Below are 20,057 nucleotides of genomic sequence, written 5' to 3'. Positions count from 1 at the left end.
ATTCGTCGTTGTAATTACTAACATTATTACTATTTCCACCAATACTAGTGATGTGACCGTCTGTTGTTGTCCTGTTGCAGTAGTAGACATGTAGTTTTGAAGAGTACACTGGGTTTGTTAACCATGTAGGTCCATCAGCAACGTGAGCTCGATACAATCCATCGGATGACAAAAGGCATTTTTTAACAGGAACTAGATCCTGGGGACCAGACTATGTGGCTTTCAGGTGAAATTCCCAGCTGCCGGCTTAGTTCCTGCTTATTGTTTTCACCATGCTGAAAAGACGGCCGCTGTGTCTTCCTGGTGTGTGTGTGTGTGTGTGTGTGTGTGTGTGTGTGTGTGTGTGTGTGTGTGTGTGTGTGTGTGTGTGTGTGTGTGTGTGTGTGTGTGTGTGTGTGTGTGTGTGTGTGTGTGTGTGTGTGTGTGTGTGTGTTTGCCTGTTATTAAGGTCAAGTCTGTGTTTTATAGTTACACAGGGGTGGTGTTTGCCAAGCAGTTAAGTGGGCTTGCTTCCGGTGTGGCAGGTTTACAGTTCAAGACCACCCCAGCCCATTTTTCCATGTAATATGGAGTTGCGTCAGGAAGAGCATCCGGGCTGAAACTATCACCATGCAGATCTACTTCATATCTGTTTTGGTGACACCAGGTCAAACAAGGGAGAAGCTGGAAGGACGTAACTGTTTTTAGTTACAAACTAATAGTGATTAAAATAAAGCTGCCTTATGTTCTTACATGCGAGTGTCTGAACATTCACTGACATTATTTGTGGCAACATCAACCTCTGGACCATAGTCAAGTTTAATCTTTGTGGTACAGACGAGAAGAATCTCTCAAAGCAAAATTGCCAGTGTTAAATTAACACTAGAGTATGTCTATATGTGTCCACTATTTTCATTGTTAAATTAACACTACAGTATGTCTATATGTGTCCACTATTTTCAGTGTTATATTAACACCTCAAAAGTATTAATTTAAGACTGTCAGTGGTAAATAAGCTGTGTCACTGTTAAAGTTAACACTGAAAAAGTGATAAATTAACATTGAAATGAGTGGACACTTAAGACACTTTCTGGTTGATTTTGTTGATTGGTTGGTTGATTAATTGATTCATTTTGTCAGGTGCCCAGCCAACATAGACTTATACAATATAAATCAAGGACGAATTAAATAAAAACCAAATGCAAAAGAAAAAAAATATCTCAGACATGAAAAAAATCAGCGTTAATGTAATACATTGAAAATTAGACATAGAAAAAATATGTGGTACATACGAGGTCTGTTAGAAAAGTATCCGACCTTTTTATTTTTTTCAAAAACTATATGGATTTCAATCACGTGTGATTGCATCAGTCAAGCTTGAACCTTCGTGCACATGCGTGTGTTTTTTCACGCCTGTCGGTTGCGTCATTCACCTGTGAGCAGGCTTTGTGTGAGCAGTGGTCACACAAAGCCTGCATTCAGACATTTGAACATCGTTCAGACATTTATTCACAATAAAAATCCAACGAGAGGGGTGGACCACTGCTCACACAAAGCCTGCTCACAGGCGAATGACGCAACCGACAGACGTGAAAAAACTCACGCATGCGCACGAAGGTTCGAGCTTGGCTGATGCAATCACACGTGATTCAAATCCATATGGTTTTTGAAAAAAATAAAAATGTCGGATACTTTACTAACAGACCTCGTACTCAAATCAGGTTGGAGTTCCTATGGTGGAAACCATCTTGCTTCTCTCTTTTTTGGCTTTGGAGAAGAAAATATTCTCGATAGATGGATAGATAAATGGATGAGTTCACCCATATTGGCCTCTCTTCATTGGCTTCCTGTTAATTCTAGAATAGAATTTAAAATTCTTCTTCTTACTTATAAGGTTTTGAATAATCAGGTCCCATCTTATCTTAGGGACCTCATAGTACCATATCACCCCAATAGAGCGCTTCGCTCTCAGACTGCAGGCTTACTTGTAGTTCCTAGGGTTTGTAAGAGTAGAATGGGAGGCAGAGCCTTCAGCTTTCAGGCTCCTCTCCTGTGGAACCATCTCCCAATTTGGATCAGGGAGACAGACACCCTCTCTACTTTTAAGATTAGGCTAAAAACTTTCCTTTTTGCTAAAGCTTATAGTTAGGGCTGGATCAGGTGACCCTGAACCATCTCTTAGTTATGCTGCTATAGACTTAGACTGCTGGGGGGTTCCCATGATGCACTGAGTGTTTCTTTCTCTTTTTGCTCTGTATGCACCACTCTGCATTTAATCATTAGTGATTGATCTCTGCTCCCCTCCACAGCATGTCTTTTTCCTGGTTCTCTCCCTCAGCCCCAACCAGTCCCAGCAGAAGACTGCCCCTCCCTGAGCCTGGTTCTGCTGGAGGGTTCTTCCTGTTAAAAGGGAGTTTTTCCTTCCCACTGTCGCCAAGTGCTTGCTCACAGGGGGTCGTTTTGACCGTTGGGGTTTTTACGTAATTATTGTATGGCCTTGCCTTAAAATATAAAGCGCCTTGGGGCAACTGTTTGTTGTGATTTGGCGCTATATAAATAAAATTGATTGATTGATTGATCCTGTCCAGTTTGTTAACGCAGTACTTCCAAAACAATAAATACAACCATCTTGATTATAAGTCCACGTAATGAAAACGGTCCTTTGCACATTTGGTAAATTTTGATCCACCAGATCAATTAAACCGCAAACTTAGCATGGCCTACGTAATATGCCATAGACATGTCTACCACCTGCTGCTGGATTGATGATGGATTAGGAGCAGGTGTGGTTGTCATTTTTGCGAGATGGTACATTACTCCACAGAAAAAGGGAATCAGAGAAGTAAATTATTTGTGATGGGATCACAGCAGTTATTTTCTTTCTTTATAAGTGTGATATCTCCCAGCAGAAAGTATTTTGTATGAGTTTAACTATGAAAGAAAACAAGAAAGAGGGACATGTTTAGGCTAAATATGCAGTGAATGGAACCTGGGAAAGAGACCATTTTCACACAGAAATAAAATAAATCAGAGAAAGAATTTTTTAATTTCTGATTGTATCACAGGACTAACATTGATAAACTCAAATACTACAGAAGCAAGTCCACACTGCACTGCAGGAAGGGTTTTGTTTATCAGAAGCAGACACTTCTTCATACTCTCTCTCTTTTTGTCTCTCTCAGCATGCGTGTGGTTTTATTTCTTTCATTGCTATGTCCACAGGAAACTATGCCACTTTGATCTTTTAACCACGCTCAGTGACATCAGCATCTCAGGTCATTGATTCAGTTTTTTAACAGTAACTCGTGACGTGAGTGGCAGCTGTTTGTAAGACAGTGAACCAAAAGCAAAAGAGGTTATTTCTCATAAAACAGGACAACAGGATGTGAGGGATCCCACAGTGAGGCCAAACACAATAAATTCAGAGGAAGAGAGAATGTGTGTGTGTGTGTGTGTGTGTGTGTGTGTGTGTGTGTGTGTGTGTGTGTGTGTGTGTGTGTGTGTGTGTGTGTGTGTGTGTGTGTGTGTGTGTGTGTGTGTGTGTGTGTGTGTGTGTGTGTGTGTGTGTGTGTGTGTGTGTGTGTGTGTGTGTGTGTGTGTGTGTGAGCGGAATCCCCGAGCAGAGTGACTCTCTTCCTGTCTCCCTCCTGATCCCTTGCTCTCTCCAGACGGCCATATATGCAGTAGTGTTCAGAATAATAGTAGTGCTATGTGACTAAAAAGATTAATCCAGGTTTTGAGTATATTTCTTATTGTTACATGGGAAACAAGGTACCAGTAGATTCAGTAGATTCTCACAAATCCAACAAGACCAAGCATTCATGATATGCAGGTCTTGTTGGATTAATCTTCTTTGTCGCATAGCACTACTATTATTCTGAACACTACTCTATTCCATCACAGCATTTTGCGTGGCTTGATATCACTCAAAACAAGAGCGGAATTGAATTGAAGACTTAATATTATGTTTATTATTTTAACAAACATTTAAATGTGTAGAACAACAGTAGAGGCAAATTATCATCCACTTCACACCACCGTTTCCTTTTCAGAACAGTAGATTTTGGGGCATTCTTATCTTATTGAATCACAATTATCATCTGGGTATTTTTACAGGTGTACATGTGTTTTGTGTGGCATGTCTGTTGTTGATCAAATACTGATGTGAAATTAAATTGTTCAAATAAAAAAAAAAATGCTTGACATGATGTGCAGGACCGGTCAGTCGCTTAGATACTTCAGTAGTGCTGGCCCCATTGTCACCAAAACTTGACATATCTATTATGTATAATGACCCCAAGAAGCCTATTGATTTGGGAGTCCAAAGGACAAGGTCACTGGGGCATACTCTCTAAAAATCTGAGTACAATGACATCTTTCCTAATTGTGTGCATGCCACCAAATTTGGTATGTGTGTTAGGCATGGTGACTCCAAGAAGCCTATTGATTTAGGGCACAAAGGTCAAGGTCACTGAAATATACCTTGTAAAAGTCTTTAGCATGATAACTTGTTTCATAATTGCTTGATTGTCACTAAACTTGGTATGTGTATTAGACATGATGACCTCATGAAGTCTGATGATTTTATAATTATAATTTATAATTGTCCAGGTTTCTTTTACAAGTGACAGTTTTTATTCGGCACACAAAATATTCAGATAGAAAAAAATTTAGGGGTCAAAAGGCCAAAGGTCCAAATTCCTGAATTGTTTCAAGTTAAACCCTTCTGCAGAAAAGTGTCACTTGTCAGTGTTAAGTTTATCAATGTTTACCCAGGGTGCCAAGGGTTAGTACAGACTATACATTTGTTCTGTTCTGCACTGGGTGATTGGCACTTATGTGGATATCAGGACTGCTTGTTTGTATGTTTGTCTGTCCAGAGCTAGATTTTAGAAACCACTCAGTGGAATTCTCCTGCCACATACCGTCACATCAGAGCCACTGTTGGGGGTGGTCCACTGTCATTATTTTGCCTTATTTTACTGAGCTTGACAGTCAGCTGTACTTCCGGTGCAGCCAGTGTATAATACTAATATACCAATAAATGTTTTTGTTGTAACGTTATGCCACATGGCCTTACGTTGAACATTACGGACCGGTATTTCATATAACTCTAACTAGGTCAGGAAACAATGAGATTATTCCGGAAGCCCAAACTGGGAACGTTAAAATTCAGCAAACGAAGCGATTGGAAAAATTTAATTTTGAATTCCAGGCTATAATGTCAGTAAAAACTCTAGACCGACAGATAGATTAGACAGATGGCAGCTTATCATTTTATTAACTTAAAACTACCAGATTTCATCTTTTTTGCCAATATTGCAGCAAACATTTACCATGTTTTCGGGCGTATGAGTCCCATTTTCATCGTGTCGATGACCTTGAGCAACAAATGATGATGGAGGAAGTAATTGTTTCAGGACTGAACATTAAGCATCGGACATACTCTCAGGCCACTGCTGTGGGCAGCGGTGCCGATAATGCAGATGACACGCGAGAAGAAACTCATTCCCTGGAGCAACAGGTTGTTCAGTTTTTTCTTCCAAGGACATCCGCATTAATAGTACTGATATTGCTGATTGATTCAGTTGCAAGAAGAAACAAAAAGACGAAACCGGTTGTCATCATCCGGTTTGTAAATAGAAAGTTTAAGAATGTATTGTTAAGGCAAACAAAAAAGTTGAAAGGAACCGCGGTGTATGTGAACGAGCGTTTGACAAAGAAAATTGCGGAGATTGCAAGACAAGCCAGAGTCCTTCGCAAGCAGACAAAATACAAGCGATATGGACTAGGAACTGTAAAGTGTGGATCAAATTAAATGGAACTCCGGAGGAAGCGAAGGTTATAATGATAAGAGAGCTTGCGGATTTGGATAATTTTAAATGATTGCTCCTTATGGAGGAAAATGTTCCTTATTGTTTCGATATTGTTTATCTGAAGGGATTTTGTTATGTTTTTTGTTTTGTTTTCCTTTTTTGTTATGAGACAACTTTTGACTAAATCCATATCACATACTGGTTTACATGAAATAGTTATATTTAGCCACATTTTTGGTTTGTCGATTACAACCCTTTTATGATGTCAGTTGATTCTTTTCAACTTGCTTCTGCACAGGAGCTTGATCTAAAAGTGTTTTATTACTCTGAACGTAAATCTCATAGCATTGATTACGATATAGATCCGGATTGTTTTTTTTTCTTAAAAATACTACTGTATTTTCCGCACCATAAGGCGCACCTAAAAGCCTTAAATTTTCACAAAAATCAGCCGTGCGCCCTATAATTTGGTGCGCCTTATGTGCGCACTGAATTCCAAAATCTGTAAAAACGGCCGACGTTGTCTTTGACAGTCGGAATATCAGACCATTTCCCGCTGACACAAGGACATAATACGTAAAGTACGTACGCTAGCAGCGTAGAGTACGTACCCTGGCAGCGATAAACCAATCGGAGAACATTACGTAATACGTAAAGTACGTACGCTGGTAGCGTAGAGTACGTACGTTGCGAGCGATAAACCAATCAGAGAAGAGTCCGTGAGTCCGTGGTACGTACACTTACCTCCGCCACTCCTCCGGTAGTTACCGTATACTACAGGTATCCTGCAAAACATTTGTTTGTCTAAGGACCCCCGAAAATGGCGCCAGCGAAGAGACATGCTTACGAGGCACAATTAAAACTGCAGGCTATCAGTTACACGGTTGTTCATGGGAATAGAGCAGCTGCGAGAGGAAACAAGAAAATGAACTGCACCAAGTTAAAAAGACCAAACGGAGTTTCCGCAGAAACAAAGAGAGGTGGCCACAGCTACAAGACCAGCTGTTCAATTCAGACACAGAAGATGAAGACTTCGATGGATTTGTGACAGAACCATAATAAAAAATAATGAGTACCATATTGTTAAATACCGGTAGTTCAAAGTTGTTAAAAAGTTCAAATAAACTCACCGTTTTGCTTCCGTGACCTTTTTTTTTTTTGTAGACTATATGTTTTAGCGTGCGCCTTTTGTAAGGGTTAAGTACCCGCTAATTGAGGCTGCGCCTTATAATCCGGTGCGCCTTTTGTAAGGGTTAAGTACCCGCTAATTGAGGGCGCGCCTTATAATCCGGTGCGCCTTATGGTGCAGAAACTACGGTACTCACCACTGTAATTACTTTACCGAGGAACAACTTAAGAACTGTTCCATGATAAACGGTTCTTTCTCCATTATACATTTTAATAGTAGAAGTCTTCCTATGAATTTGCCCAGAATTCAGGATTGTTTAAAAAGTGTCAATAATCCGATTTCTGTCATTGCGGTTACAGAGAGTGGTGAGGGATGAGCACATGGACACGGTCCAGCTCGATGGTTATAATCTTTTTGTTGTTAATAGGATGAATAAAAGGGGTGGTGGCGTGGCACTTTATGTCAGTTCTAGTTATCAGTGTGAAATTGTTAATATGTCCTTTTCTTTTGACAATGTCATGGAATGTGTCTCAGTGTAAATTAAATGTGAAAAATCAAAAAACATAATCATAAGTTGTATTTACAGAGATCCTGAATCAAACACAAATATTTTGTGAATAAATTGACAGATATGTATAATACCTTTAAAAAATAATAAGCTTTTGTTTATCTGTGGAGATTTCAATATGAATTTCCTCAATCCTCATAGTCAGTCACATATAGATGAATTTATTGATTCTGTATTTTGTATGGGATTGTATCCAGTAATTACTCATCCAACTAGGATAACTAGGAATTCATCAACACTTTTTGACAATATATTGACAAACATTACTATGGGAAATTTGATTTTTTTTTTCACGCCTGTCGGTTGCGTCATTTGCTTGTAAGCAGCCTTTGTATGAGGATGGGTGTAGTCTCTTGTCGTTTTTTCTTTGCAAGGAAATGGCGGAACGACTGGAGCAGCGCCACTGCATCAAATTTTGCCAGAAACTGGACGACAGCCAGGTGGAAACCATTCAGATTATTCAGATGGCTATCGGTGACGATGCTATGGGCATCACACAGATTAAGGAGCGGTACAACCGGTTTAAAGACAGCCGCACAACAGTGGAGAGCGAGCCACGACATGCAGAAATGACCGGATCATTCCAAAGTGAATGCTGTGGTAATGTGGGACTGTCGTGTGACTATCCGAGAAATTGTGGAAGAGGTGGACATCAGCACTTTTTCGGCACATTCCACTGTGACAGAAGATTTGGCCATGAAAAGAGTGGCGGTGAAATTCATACCGATGGCTTCAGCACGAAGCTGATGGCGGAACAAAAGCGCCACCGTGTTGAAGTCTCACAGGACATGTTGTAACATGCTCACCTCGTCCACAATTTCTCGGATAGTCACATGACTGAAAAGCCACCGAAAGCCATCTGAATCTTCCGAATGGTAGAAGAGCTGGGCATGTTACAGCATGTCCTGTGAGACTTCAACACGGTGGTGCTTTTGCTGCGCCATCAGCTTCGTGTCGATGAATTTCGCTGCAACTCTTTTCATGGCCAAATCTTCTGTCACAGTGGAATGTGCCGAAAAAGTGCTGATGTCCACCTCTTCCACAATTTCTCGGATAGTCACACAACGGTCCCACATCACCACAGCGTTCACTTTGGAAATGACCTGGTCATTTCAGCATGTTGATGGCCGACCGGAGCGTGGCTCGCTCTCCACCGTTGTGCGGCCGTCTTTAAACCGGTTGTACCGCTCCTTAATCTGTGTGATGCCCATAGGATCGTCACCGAAAGCCGTCTGAATAATCCAAATGGTTTCCACCTGGCTGTCGCCCAGTTTCTGGCAAAATTTAATGTAGTCGTTTCCTTGCAAAGAAAAAACGACGAGAGACTACACCCATCCTCACACAAAGGCTGCTTACAAGCAAATGACGCAACCGACAGGCGTGAAAAAACTCACGCATGCGCACGAAGGTTCAAGGTTGGCTCATGCAAGCACACGTGATTCAAATCCATTAGGTTTTTGAAAAAAATAAAAAGGTCGGATACTTTTCTAACAGACCTCGTGTGTGTGTGTATATATATATACGAGGTCTGTCCGTAAAGTATCGTACCTTTTTATTTTTTTCAAAAACTATATGGATTTCATTCATATGCTTTTACGTCAGACATGCTTGAACCCTCGTGCGCATGCGTGAGTTTTTCCACGCCTGTCGGTGACATCATTCACCTGTGAGCACGCCTTGTGGAAGGAGTGGTCCCGCCCCCTCGTCGGATTTTCATTGTCTGGAAATGGCGGAATGAAAAGGACTTTTTTTCCATCAGAATTTTTTCAGAAGCTGTTAGAGACTGGCACCTGGAAACCATTCGAAAAATTTATCTGGCTTTCAGTGAAAATTTTACGGGCTTCACAGAGAATAAGGACTTTAACTACAGGTTTAAGGACCCCTTTAAAGGACGGTCGGTGCGCCGCGCTGCGAGCTGCGACGATGCGGCACAAACCACTGGATCATTTCTAAGCTGATGGCTCTGTGGATACGAGACCGTCGTGTGCTCTTTCTCTGGTTATCACAAGACCTGGACATCAGCCATTTTCCGGCAGATTTCACTTTTAACAAGAGATTTTGTCATGGAAAGCCGCGCGGAGGCTTCGCGCGTCACGACCGATTCGCTGATGAAGCGAGACAAAGGAACACCTCCGTTTCGGAGTGTTAGAGGACAAGTTGGGACATGTCTATCTCGGCTTTCAGTGCTTACCAGCCCAGTGAGTATAAAAGAACTTGTGGAGAGCTGGACATGTCCCAACTTGTCCTCTAACACTCCGAAACGGAGGTGTTCCTTTGTCTCGTTTCATCAGCGAATCGGTCGTGACGCGCGAAGCCTCCGCGCGGCTTTCCATGACAAAATCTCTTGTTAAAAGTGAAATCTGCCGGAAAATGGCTGATGTCCAGGTCTTGGGATAACCAGAGAAAGAGCACACGACGGTCTCGTATCCACAGAGCCATCAGCTTAGAAATGATCCAGTGGTTTGTGCCGCATCGTCGCAGTTCGCAGCGCGGCGCACCGACCGTCCTTTAAAGGGGTCCTTAAACCTGTAGTTAAAGTCCTTATTCTCTGTGAAGCCCGTAAAATTTTCACTGAAAGCTAGATAAATTTTTCGAATGGTTTCCATGTGCCAGTCTCTAACAGCTTCTGAAAAAATTCTGATGGAAAAAAAAGTCCTTTTCATTCCGCCATTTCCAGACAATGAAAATCCAACGAGGGGGCGGGACCACTCCTTCCACAAGGCGTGCTCACAGGTGAATGACGTCACCGACAGGCGTGGAAAAACTCACGCATACGCACGAGGGTTCAAGCATGTCTGACGTAAAAACATATGAATGAAATCCATATAGTTTTTGAAAAAAATAAAAAGGTACGATACTTTACGGACAGACCTCGTATATATATATATATATATATATATATATATATATATATATATATATATATATATATATATATATACATTCTTTGTTTTTAATGGTATAAGGAGAGGGTGCTTATAAGCCTTGCTTCTGCCTTCACCCTTTTGGCCACATGGGTTCTTTGTACATTGTGTCTTTTATGTTTTGTTATTGCCTTTGTTGTTGCTCAGCTGTGTGCCGGATAAGTAAATTCATTCATTCATTTATTTGTTTTTTGTTTTTTTGTTAAGTTTGGGAGGTCCTGCAATTTGTACACCAATAAAAATCATGTGTTCAGTTATTATTTTTAATTACTAGCAGTAGTACTAGTAGTAGTAGTAGTATTTATGTATGACTTTCCCAGGAATCAAAACCCTAAACAAAATGAAGTCCTATAAAAAAGAATAAATGCCAATAATAAAAAGTAAACTACAACAAAACACAAAAATTCCAAATTAAAGAGCTGATAATACAGAAAAATGTGCGACTTCTGGTGTTAATTGTACTCTAGAATGTATTTATCATGATGTCAGTCGCTGTCTTTGTTCAGGCTCGTTACCGGTTTATACTCTAAAACATTTAAATTTCGTACTACAATATGAACTTTGATGTGAACCTTATTGGCCGTTGTTGGTTCGAATGACGATTATGACGTGTTACTGGCTGTTTGACGTGCGCACGGGGAGCACTGAATCACATTGGATCCATTTGTTGATGAATGCAGCAGCGGGTTTATGTTAAACCTCATTTGTTGATTTGAACAAGTTAATTTTCTAAATTAAGACGCTAAATTTCCAGCTTTTGCAATCGCAGGAAAAACAAAAGCTTGAAGCAGCGTGACGTCAGCATGTTGTGATTGATTTCAGGAGCCTCCTGCATTGAGAAATTGCAAAATATCTCGGCCTTGGCACATTGAACTGGCAGCTTTAGCACCTTATTTCCAGAAACAAAACAAAGAAAAAAAAAAGCCCACGTTTGTTAGTCACATCACGTTATCGTCCAGCTGCTCAGACGGTGTCAGATATATTGGCTTTTTATCAAGGTCATACTGCATAGTTTTATTCTTTGTCTATAATGATGGGGGGGGGATTACAAACTTTTATTTATGGTTATGTTTGTGTGCATAGCTTTCAAAGCTTTTCGTAAAAATGAGTGTAGATCTGGTTTAATTTATCTGTCATTCCATATCAGATGATGTCATGCTGCGTGCTGTGACCTGCTCGCAATGACATGACTTTGGCATCCTGACATGTAATCGTCCGTGACTAAGACACTGATAAGGAACAGAATCCATCGAGACCTGTCAAGGCCGCAGTCCACATCCCCATTAGCATGCCTGTCTTTTTACACTTTAACTTATTGTATGTGTTTGTGCTGTTTTACCGTGTCATTATTCCCACTCAGCTGAAATATTACTTCTGAACAGGATCTTACAGAAAGCTAGAACATCACACAACTCAGCCTCCGTTGCCATTTGGGCCGTTAGACAAGAGCCGGGTTTTATTAACAAGGTTACATGACAGTCGACTAGACGCTGCTGCTAATTAGTGCATGCATTTTAGATCAGAAGGGCGTAATCCCAGCCATGGCCGAGTATGAAACACAAGTGAAAGGGATGTGAAATGTGAGAAGCTGCTCCAAGGTGAACTGAAGCAGACTGTCACTGCGGAGCGCTCGGCGTACGTAACTGTCTGCTCTGTTATACACTGATGACGTATGCAGGTCAAGGGCTCTTGTGAGTTTGAATACTGCTGTGTGTTAAAGTAATATGCTTCCTGTTGTATCAAACCTGCTGATTTAGAGCAGACACTGGCTGCCTCCCTTGAGGTTTCTGATGTTGTGTAAGCCAGAAAAAAAATGAATGTTGGCTACAAGATCTGATGTCCAATACGGAGGTGCTTTTGTCCGCGCCATTCGCGGCTCTGTGGTGCATCCCTCCGCTTCTCTTTCCATGACAAAAACTCCTGTAAACAGTGGAATTTGCCGAAAAAGTGCTGATGTCCACGTCTTCTGCCATTGCTGTGGTAGTCAGACGACGTCCCGGATCAACAAAGCCTTCACTTTGGAAATGATCTGGTTGTTTCAGCTGGGTTTCAGCCTGTCGATTGCCGCTCGGAGTGCGCTGCGCTCTCAGCCGTTGTGGACGGTCTTTAAACCGGCTGTAGCACTCCTTAATCTGTGTGATCCCCATAAAATCGTCCCTGAAAGCCATCTGAATTTTCCAAATGGTGTCCACCTGGAGGTCTCTCACAGTTTCTGGAAAAATTTGATGCAGCAAAGCTCCAAATCGTTCAGACATTTTATTCGCAATAAAAATCTGACGAGGGGGGTGAACCACTGCTCACACAAAGCCTGCTCACAGGCGAATGACGCAACCGACAGGCGTGAAAAAACTCATACATGCGCACGAAGGTTCAAGCTTGGCTGATGCAATCACACGTGATTCAAATCCATATGGTTTTTGCAAAAAATAAAAAGGTCGGATACTTTTCTAACAGACCTCGTGTGTGTGTGTATATATATATATACGAGGTCTGTCCGTAAAGTATCGTACCTTTTTATTTTTTTCAAAAACTATATGGATTTCATTCATATGCTTTTACGTCAGACATGCTTGAACCCTCGTGCGCATGCGTGAGTTTTTCCACGCCTGTCGGTGACATCATTCACCTGTGAGCACGCCTTGTGGAAGGAGTGGTCCCGCCCCCTCGTCGGATTTTCATTGTCTGGAAATGGCGGAATGAGTGGACAAAGTGTCCGTAACATCACCCATAGGTTTTCTGAGGAGTGGGTTTGAGACAGTGGCTCTAAATGTAACCAACTTGGCTGTGGCTGACTCCGCCTAACTCCCAGCCAACCCATAAATGGGTAAAGACATGGAGCATGGATGGGCAAGACCAGAGACACCTGTGCAGGACAAATCAAGCCTGAACACACCTCATCTCTTTGTTACTAGGATTTGGACGAGTAATAAAAATCAATCAATCAATCAATCAATTTTTTTATATAGCGCCAAATCACAACAAACAGTTGCCCCAAGGCGCTTTATATTGTAAGACAAGGCCATACAATAATTATGTAAAACCCCAACGGTCAAAACGACCCCCTGTGAGCAAGCACTTGGCTACAGTGGGAAGGAAAAACTCCCTTTTAACAGGAAGAAACCTCCAGCAGAACCAGGCTAGATAGTACTGCCGTCTAATAATACTGCCTAAGGGAAGCATGTATAAAGTGAATAAAATTGGTCCTAGCACAGAACCTTGTGGAACTCCATAATTAACTTTAGTCTGTGAAGAAGATTCCCCATTTACATGAACAAATTGTAATCTATTAGACAAATATGATTCAAACCACCACAGCGCAGTGCCTTTAATACCTATGGCATGCTCTAATCTCTGTAATAAAATTTTATGGTCAACAGTATCAAAAGCAGCACTGAGGTCTAACAGAACAAGCACAGAGATGAGTCCACTGTCCGAGGCCATAAGAAGATCATTTGTAACCTTCACTAATGCTGTTTCTGTACTATGATGAATTCTAAAACCTGACTGAAACTCTTCAAATAGACCATTCCTCTGCAGATGATCAGTTAGCTGTTTTACAACTACCCTTTCAAGAATTTTTGAGAGAAAAGGAAGGTTGGAGATTGGCCTATAATTAGCTAAGATAGCTGGGTCAAGTGATGGCTTTTTAAGTAATGGTTTAATTACTGCCACCTTAAAAGCCTGTGGTACATAGCCAACTAACAAAGATAGATTGATCATATTTAAGATCGAAGCATTAAATAATGGTAGGGCTTCCTTGAGCAGCCTGGTAGGAATGGGGTCTAATAAACATGTTGATGGTTTGGATGAAGTAACTAATGAAAATAACTCAGACAGAACAATCGGAGAGAAAGAGTCTAACCAAATACCGGCATCACTGAAAGCAGCCAAAGATAACGATACGTCTTTGGGATGGTTATGAGTAATTTTTTCTCTAATAGTTAAAATTTTGTTAGCAAAGAAAGTCATGAAGTCATTACTAGTTAAAGTTAATGGAATACTCAGCTCAATAGAGCTCTGACTCTTTGTCAGCCTGGCTACAGTGCTGAAAAGAAACCTGGGGTTGTTCTTATTTTCTTCAATTAGTGATGAGTAGAAAGAAGTCCTAGCTTTACGGAGGGCTTTTTTATAGAGCAACAGACTCTTTTTCCAGGCTAAGTGAAGATCTTCTAAATTAGTGAGACGCCATTTCCTCTCCAACTTACGGGTTATCTGCTTTAAGCTACGAGTTTGTGAGTTATACCACGGAGTCAGGCACTTCTGATTTAAAGCTCTCTTTTTTAGAGGAGCTACAGCATCCAAAGTTGTCTTCAATGAGGATGTAAAACTATTGACGAGATACTCTATCTCACTTACAGAGTTTGGGTAGCTACTCTGCACTGTGTTGGTATATGGCATTAGAGAACATAAAGAAGGAATCATATCCTTAAACCTAGTTACAGCGCTTTCTGAAAGACTTCTAGTGTAATGAAACTTATTCCCCACTGCTGGGTAGTCCATCAGAGTAAATGTAAATGTTATTAAGAAATGATCAGACAGAAGGGAGTTTTCAGGGAATACTGTTAAGACTTCTATTTCCATACCATAAGTCAGAACAAGATCTAAGATATGATTAAAGTGGTGGGTGGACTCATTTACTTTTTGAGCAAAGCCAATAGAGTCTAATAATAGATTAAATGCAGTGTTGAGGCTGTCATTCTCAGCATCTGTGTGGATGTTAAAATTGCCCACTATAATTATCTTATCTGAGCTAAGCACTAAGTCAGACAAAAGGTCTGAAAATTCACAGAGAAACTCACAGTAACGACCAGATGGACGATAGATAATAACAAATAAAACTGGTTTTTGGGACTTCCAATTTGGATGGACAAGACTAAGAGTCAAGCTTTCAAATGAATTAAAGCTCTGTCTGGGTTTTTGATTAATTAATAAGCTGGAATGGAAGATTGCTGCTAATCCTCCGCCCCGGCCCGTGCTACGAGCATTCTGACAGTTAGTGTGACTCGGGGGTGTTGACTCATTTAAACTAACATATTCATCCTGCTGTAACCAGGTTTCTGTAAGGCAGAATAAATCAATATGTTGATCAAATATTATATCATTTACCAACAGGGACTTAGAAGAGAGAGACCTAATGTTTAATAGACCACATTTAACTGTTTTAGTCTGTGGTGCAGTTGAAGGTGCTATATTATTTTTTCTTTTGAATTTTTATGCTTAAATAGATTTTTGCTGGTTATTGGTGGTCTGGGAGCAGGCACCGTCTCTACGGGGATGGGGTAATGAGGGGATGGCAGGAGGAGAGAAGCTGCAGAGAGGTGTGTAAGACTACAACTCTGCTTCCTGGTCCCAACCCTGGATAGTCACGGTTTGGAGGATTTAAGAAAATTGGCCAGATTTCTAGAAATGAGAGCTGCCTTTGCAATTTTGCAACCACTACACAACTTTTGTGAATCGATCATGTCATAGCCCCACCCATCTAACCTCAGCTTTAACTCCGGCTGCAAGACAACACGTCTTTCTCAGTCAGGTGTCTTGGATACTGCAGCAACATGTCCAATATATGGTTAATTTGGATTGACACGATTCCCAGTCAGCATTCTCTTGTAGTTTTAGTCGACTTAAGGCACCTCGACACTTGCATGAATTTGATCCCCACACTGACACGCAATCTGGTGTGCCAGTGAGTTAATCCGTTGTTAACTGTTGTAAACTGTGCATGAGCTGTGCACGGCTGCGAGCCAGTGTGCGGCTGCGAGCCAGTGCGCCATGAAATCTTTGAAATGTTCAAAACTTCTGGCACACATTAATTTTGTGAAATAGTCGTGAACATTGCGCAACCTGTTCAAAAACACAGTGTGTCAATGCGTCTCATTCTGCAGTGTATCTGAACGATTACAAGAGGTTACATCTATAATAAACATAATTTTACAGATACATTATCAAACTCATAAGAAGGAAGGAACATGCAACTGTTTTACAAATCCGTTACAATAAAAATTACCTTTCAGACGATTCCAAATGTGTTCTCCACCATATGAGGTCTGTTAGAAAACTATCCGACCTTTTTATTTTTTACAAAAACTATATGGATTTGAATCGTGCGCTTGCATCAGCCAAGCTTGAACCTTCGTGCGCATGCGTGAGTTTTTTCACGCCTGCCGGTTGCGTCATTCGCCTGTGAGCACGCTTTGAGTGAGCAGTGGTCCACCCCCCTCGTCGGATTTTCATTGTGAGGAAAATGTCTGAATGATTTGGAGCTTTGCTGCATCAAATTTTTCCAGAAACTGTGAGAGACAGCCAGGTCGAAACCATTCGGAAGATTCAGACGGCTTTCAGGGACGATTCTATGGGGATCACACAGATTAAGGAGTGTTACAACTGGTTTAAAGACAGCGCACAACGGCGGAGGGCGCGCCGCGCTCCGAGCGGCAATCGACAGGCTGAAATGACCAGATCATTTCCAAATTGAACGCTGTGTTGATCCGGGACATCGTCTGACAGAAATGGCAGAAGAGGTGGACATACCACTTTTTCAGCACATTCCACTGTTACAGGAGTTTTTGTCATGGACAGAGGAGCGGAGGAATATAAACATACAGACCTGGCATATATACTACAGCATTTTCAGTCATTTTTAGTTGTTTTGTGTGCACGCGGATAGTTCTTGAAAGCGTGCCATGCTTACGAAACTCTTTTTGAAAACAGAAAAGCAAAAGATCGTACAGGGAAAATTCTGTTTCCGTCTGGACAAGGCAGGAATGTCATACTACAGTATCACTGAATCCCAAAGAAACAATGACTTTTAAATGAATAGTTTCATAATGTTACCTATTGATTTCCATGTTGTTTGCATTTTACTGGACCTTGGAAGAAGTACGCACTCTGAGTGTTCTTTAGCTTTTATTAGGACAGTACTAGAAGACAGGGACAGGACCTGGGAGGACAGGACATGTCCGACAGCATGAGATTCCAATTTGACTCTACTAAGGTGTAAAATTCAGTTATGCCTCCAAATTTGACTCATAAAATTTTATGTGACAGATTTAAACTGTCCATTGGGGGCAAGAAGAAGGGGAAGGTCATATTTTTATTGGCTGAAAGTCACAAAAATCCACTTTAAAAAAATCAAATCAAAACAGAATGTGTTGTATTTATCAGAAGGGCTTGTACAGTATTGACAGTCTGCAGGCAGGCTGGGGCGGGTACAGGCGGGACCACCCCCATGAGGAAGTGTGTATAAGGCTGAGTTGTCGCACACACTCCTCACAGCACATGCACAGGGAGTGTGTGAGGTGAAGCCGAGTCACAGCGTGCAGCCCGAAGTGAATCACTGGAGTCGTTGCCTTTTCCAGCGTCACAGAGGAGCTTTTACTCATGCTGTAGTCAGACTCAGACCGATACAAACACGCACACATGCACACATACACACACACGTACAGCAACATGGGAGCCTGCTGCTTTGACAAGAAAGAGAGGAAACTGGGGAAACTAAATGGTTGGAGAAAGGTGAGTTTTTCAGAACTATTACTTTTATTTTAAAGGTTACAGGTTCCCGCTTTTGTTTTCGTGCCTCTTGTGGACTTTTACTGAGTTTTGGAGTTTGCTGATTTGACTTTCACACACACTGGTTGGTCATTTTTAAAAGGAGCTGCTTCAGGAGATCACTTCAGTCCTTTTGCTGTTGTTGAATGGGGAAACATATTTGGCTGCTGAATGGAAGCGTGAGAGCTCATTATCACATTTGCATGGTTTCGATCACCGTAGGTGCTTTAATACTGGAATGCTTTGTACTGATTTTAAAGCAAAGTGCATTATTTTATTTCATTAAGGCACTTGTGCACTGCTTTTGTGCATCCGTTCACATGGAGCTGAAGTTGTGTGTTGCAGATAAACAGCGCTCCACTGAAGCCACAATTGAAGCTGAAGCTGTTGATTATTGATCGATTATTAACGTCAAACAGCTGTCACATCTCCAGAGTTGCAGATCATGCTTTCACACATCAGAAAATGTTATTTAATATGATATAAAACAGCGAGCGGTGCGAGCACACAATCAGAGAATGTTTGCCCGAAGAGCGACTCGAATAATTAAATACCAGAACAGTTTTAAAGTCTTAACCACTTTTTCCTCAAAAACATGAAGACTCAGCCATTTGCTGACAATTATGTCCAGTTTTTGGTCGAGTCAATTACTTTAAGTCTTTCCTCAAAGTTTAAATCGAAGAGAAATATCAGTTTTCTGGAGTTTTTTGTTTGTTGTCTCTTGACATTCTACAACTTCCCTCACACTGTAAAAACTATATATATATATATATATATATATATATATATATATATACTGACTCAACTTAAAATTAAGGTCATAATTTGCATGGGTCATTTTAAGTAATTTCAACACAGCCACCACACAAGTTAATGCTATGAGATGTTCAGAGTCAGACTAACACATATTTAGTAAAGCATTTAGTTAAGTATTATAGAACACTTGATTCACTTTCTCCTCTATGAGGTTATTTAAATGAAACCAACTTCACTAAAAGGTTTAAGTGTTACTAAGTCGGTAAATTATTTAACACTTTATTGATGCTTATTTTACTTCCATTATACTCACAAATGTCCAGGTAAATTACCTTTTATTTATTTATTTATTTAAGTTTAGTAACTTATTTTACTTAAGTCACGTAAGATTTCCAGTTTTATAATCAAAGTGTTTATTGTCAACCAATGTACTGGCATCTTGTAATAAGTGAGTAACTTACTAAAACATGCCCACGTTCAATTTTTTTTTTTTCCTCAAGCTGACAGTGCTCGTCAATTTTAACATTTTTTAGAGTGTAGGCTGCAGTCAGTGGAACTGTGGAATTAGTTAAGTTTTTGAAATGTAAAAGTACCTTAAAAAAAAAAACATCAGGAGAGTGTTTGCCTCATTTTTTTCTTTTATTTTGCATCCTCAGTTTCTAAAGTGAGAGAGATGTGGAGTTAAGCTGTAAATTTCAAACATCTGAAGCCTCAGTGGGTGATAAACATTGATTTTTGGACGCTTGGAAAACATGCTGGTCATCTGAGGAAAACAGGAAATGCAGTCATGAAGCACGCCGTTGTTTGACCACAGTCGGGGAAATACAGCTCTGATTTCATTTTAGTGTTAAATTTTAGTTATTTGTTTTTTTAAAATCTACCACTCCTTTTTTAAGGGTGTTCATTGTTTCTCTCTGTTTTTCAGAGGCTTTGTGTGGGTGAGATTGATGGGAAGTTATCAGTCTGATGAAACATTTCTTGCTTTCTTTTATCTCTTCCTTTGTGTCGTTGACCCTGCTTGTTTTTTTTTCCTCTGTACACCTCAATGCCCTCAGACACACACACAAACACATACACACACCAGCATGAGTGAGTCAGAGGAAGTGAGAGGCAGCAGCTTGTCTCTGTCACTTTTCCCTACCTGCATCCAACGTGTGCACAAGTAACATACATACATCGATTTCCTGATCTCGCCTTGATGATGTCACTGCACACCCACTTTTATGTCACACGTTTACCAAAGAAAGAAATTAAATGGCATCGATATACCAGAGCTCCAGAAAAATTCAGAATGTCATCACGACAGGAAATGCTTCACATTGAGATTAACTTGGAGATGT

General features: G+C 40.7%; 1 protein-coding gene across 4 annotated transcripts in view; it reads left to right on the top strand.

The window, feature by feature from the left end:
• Window positions 1-20,057, top strand: part of pde4ba (phosphodiesterase 4B, cAMP-specific a) — a 463,830-nt gene that overhangs the window by 421,158 nt on the left and 22,615 nt on the right. The window contains exon 1 of one of the 4 annotated variants that reach the window (XM_034179587.1): window positions 17,687-17,925. The exons of the other annotated variants lie outside the window; for them this stretch is intronic. Within the exon in view, the coding sequence (XP_034035478.1) occupies window positions 17,833-17,925 (93 nt within the window). The 5' untranslated portion in view covers window positions 17,687-17,832. Of the gene's footprint in view, window positions 1-17,686; window positions 17,926-20,057 lie in introns of those variants that run through there. 4 annotated transcript variants of the gene reach the window in all.

The sequence above is a fragment of the Thalassophryne amazonica genome, chromosome 10, assembly GCF_902500255.1.
Source record: "Thalassophryne amazonica chromosome 10, fThaAma1.1, whole genome shotgun sequence".
Lineage (NCBI taxonomy): Eukaryota > Metazoa > Chordata > Actinopteri > Batrachoidiformes > Batrachoididae > Thalassophryne > Thalassophryne amazonica.
Note: the sequence above shows the minus strand (reverse complement) of the source record. Positions and strands in the feature narration are given on the sequence as shown.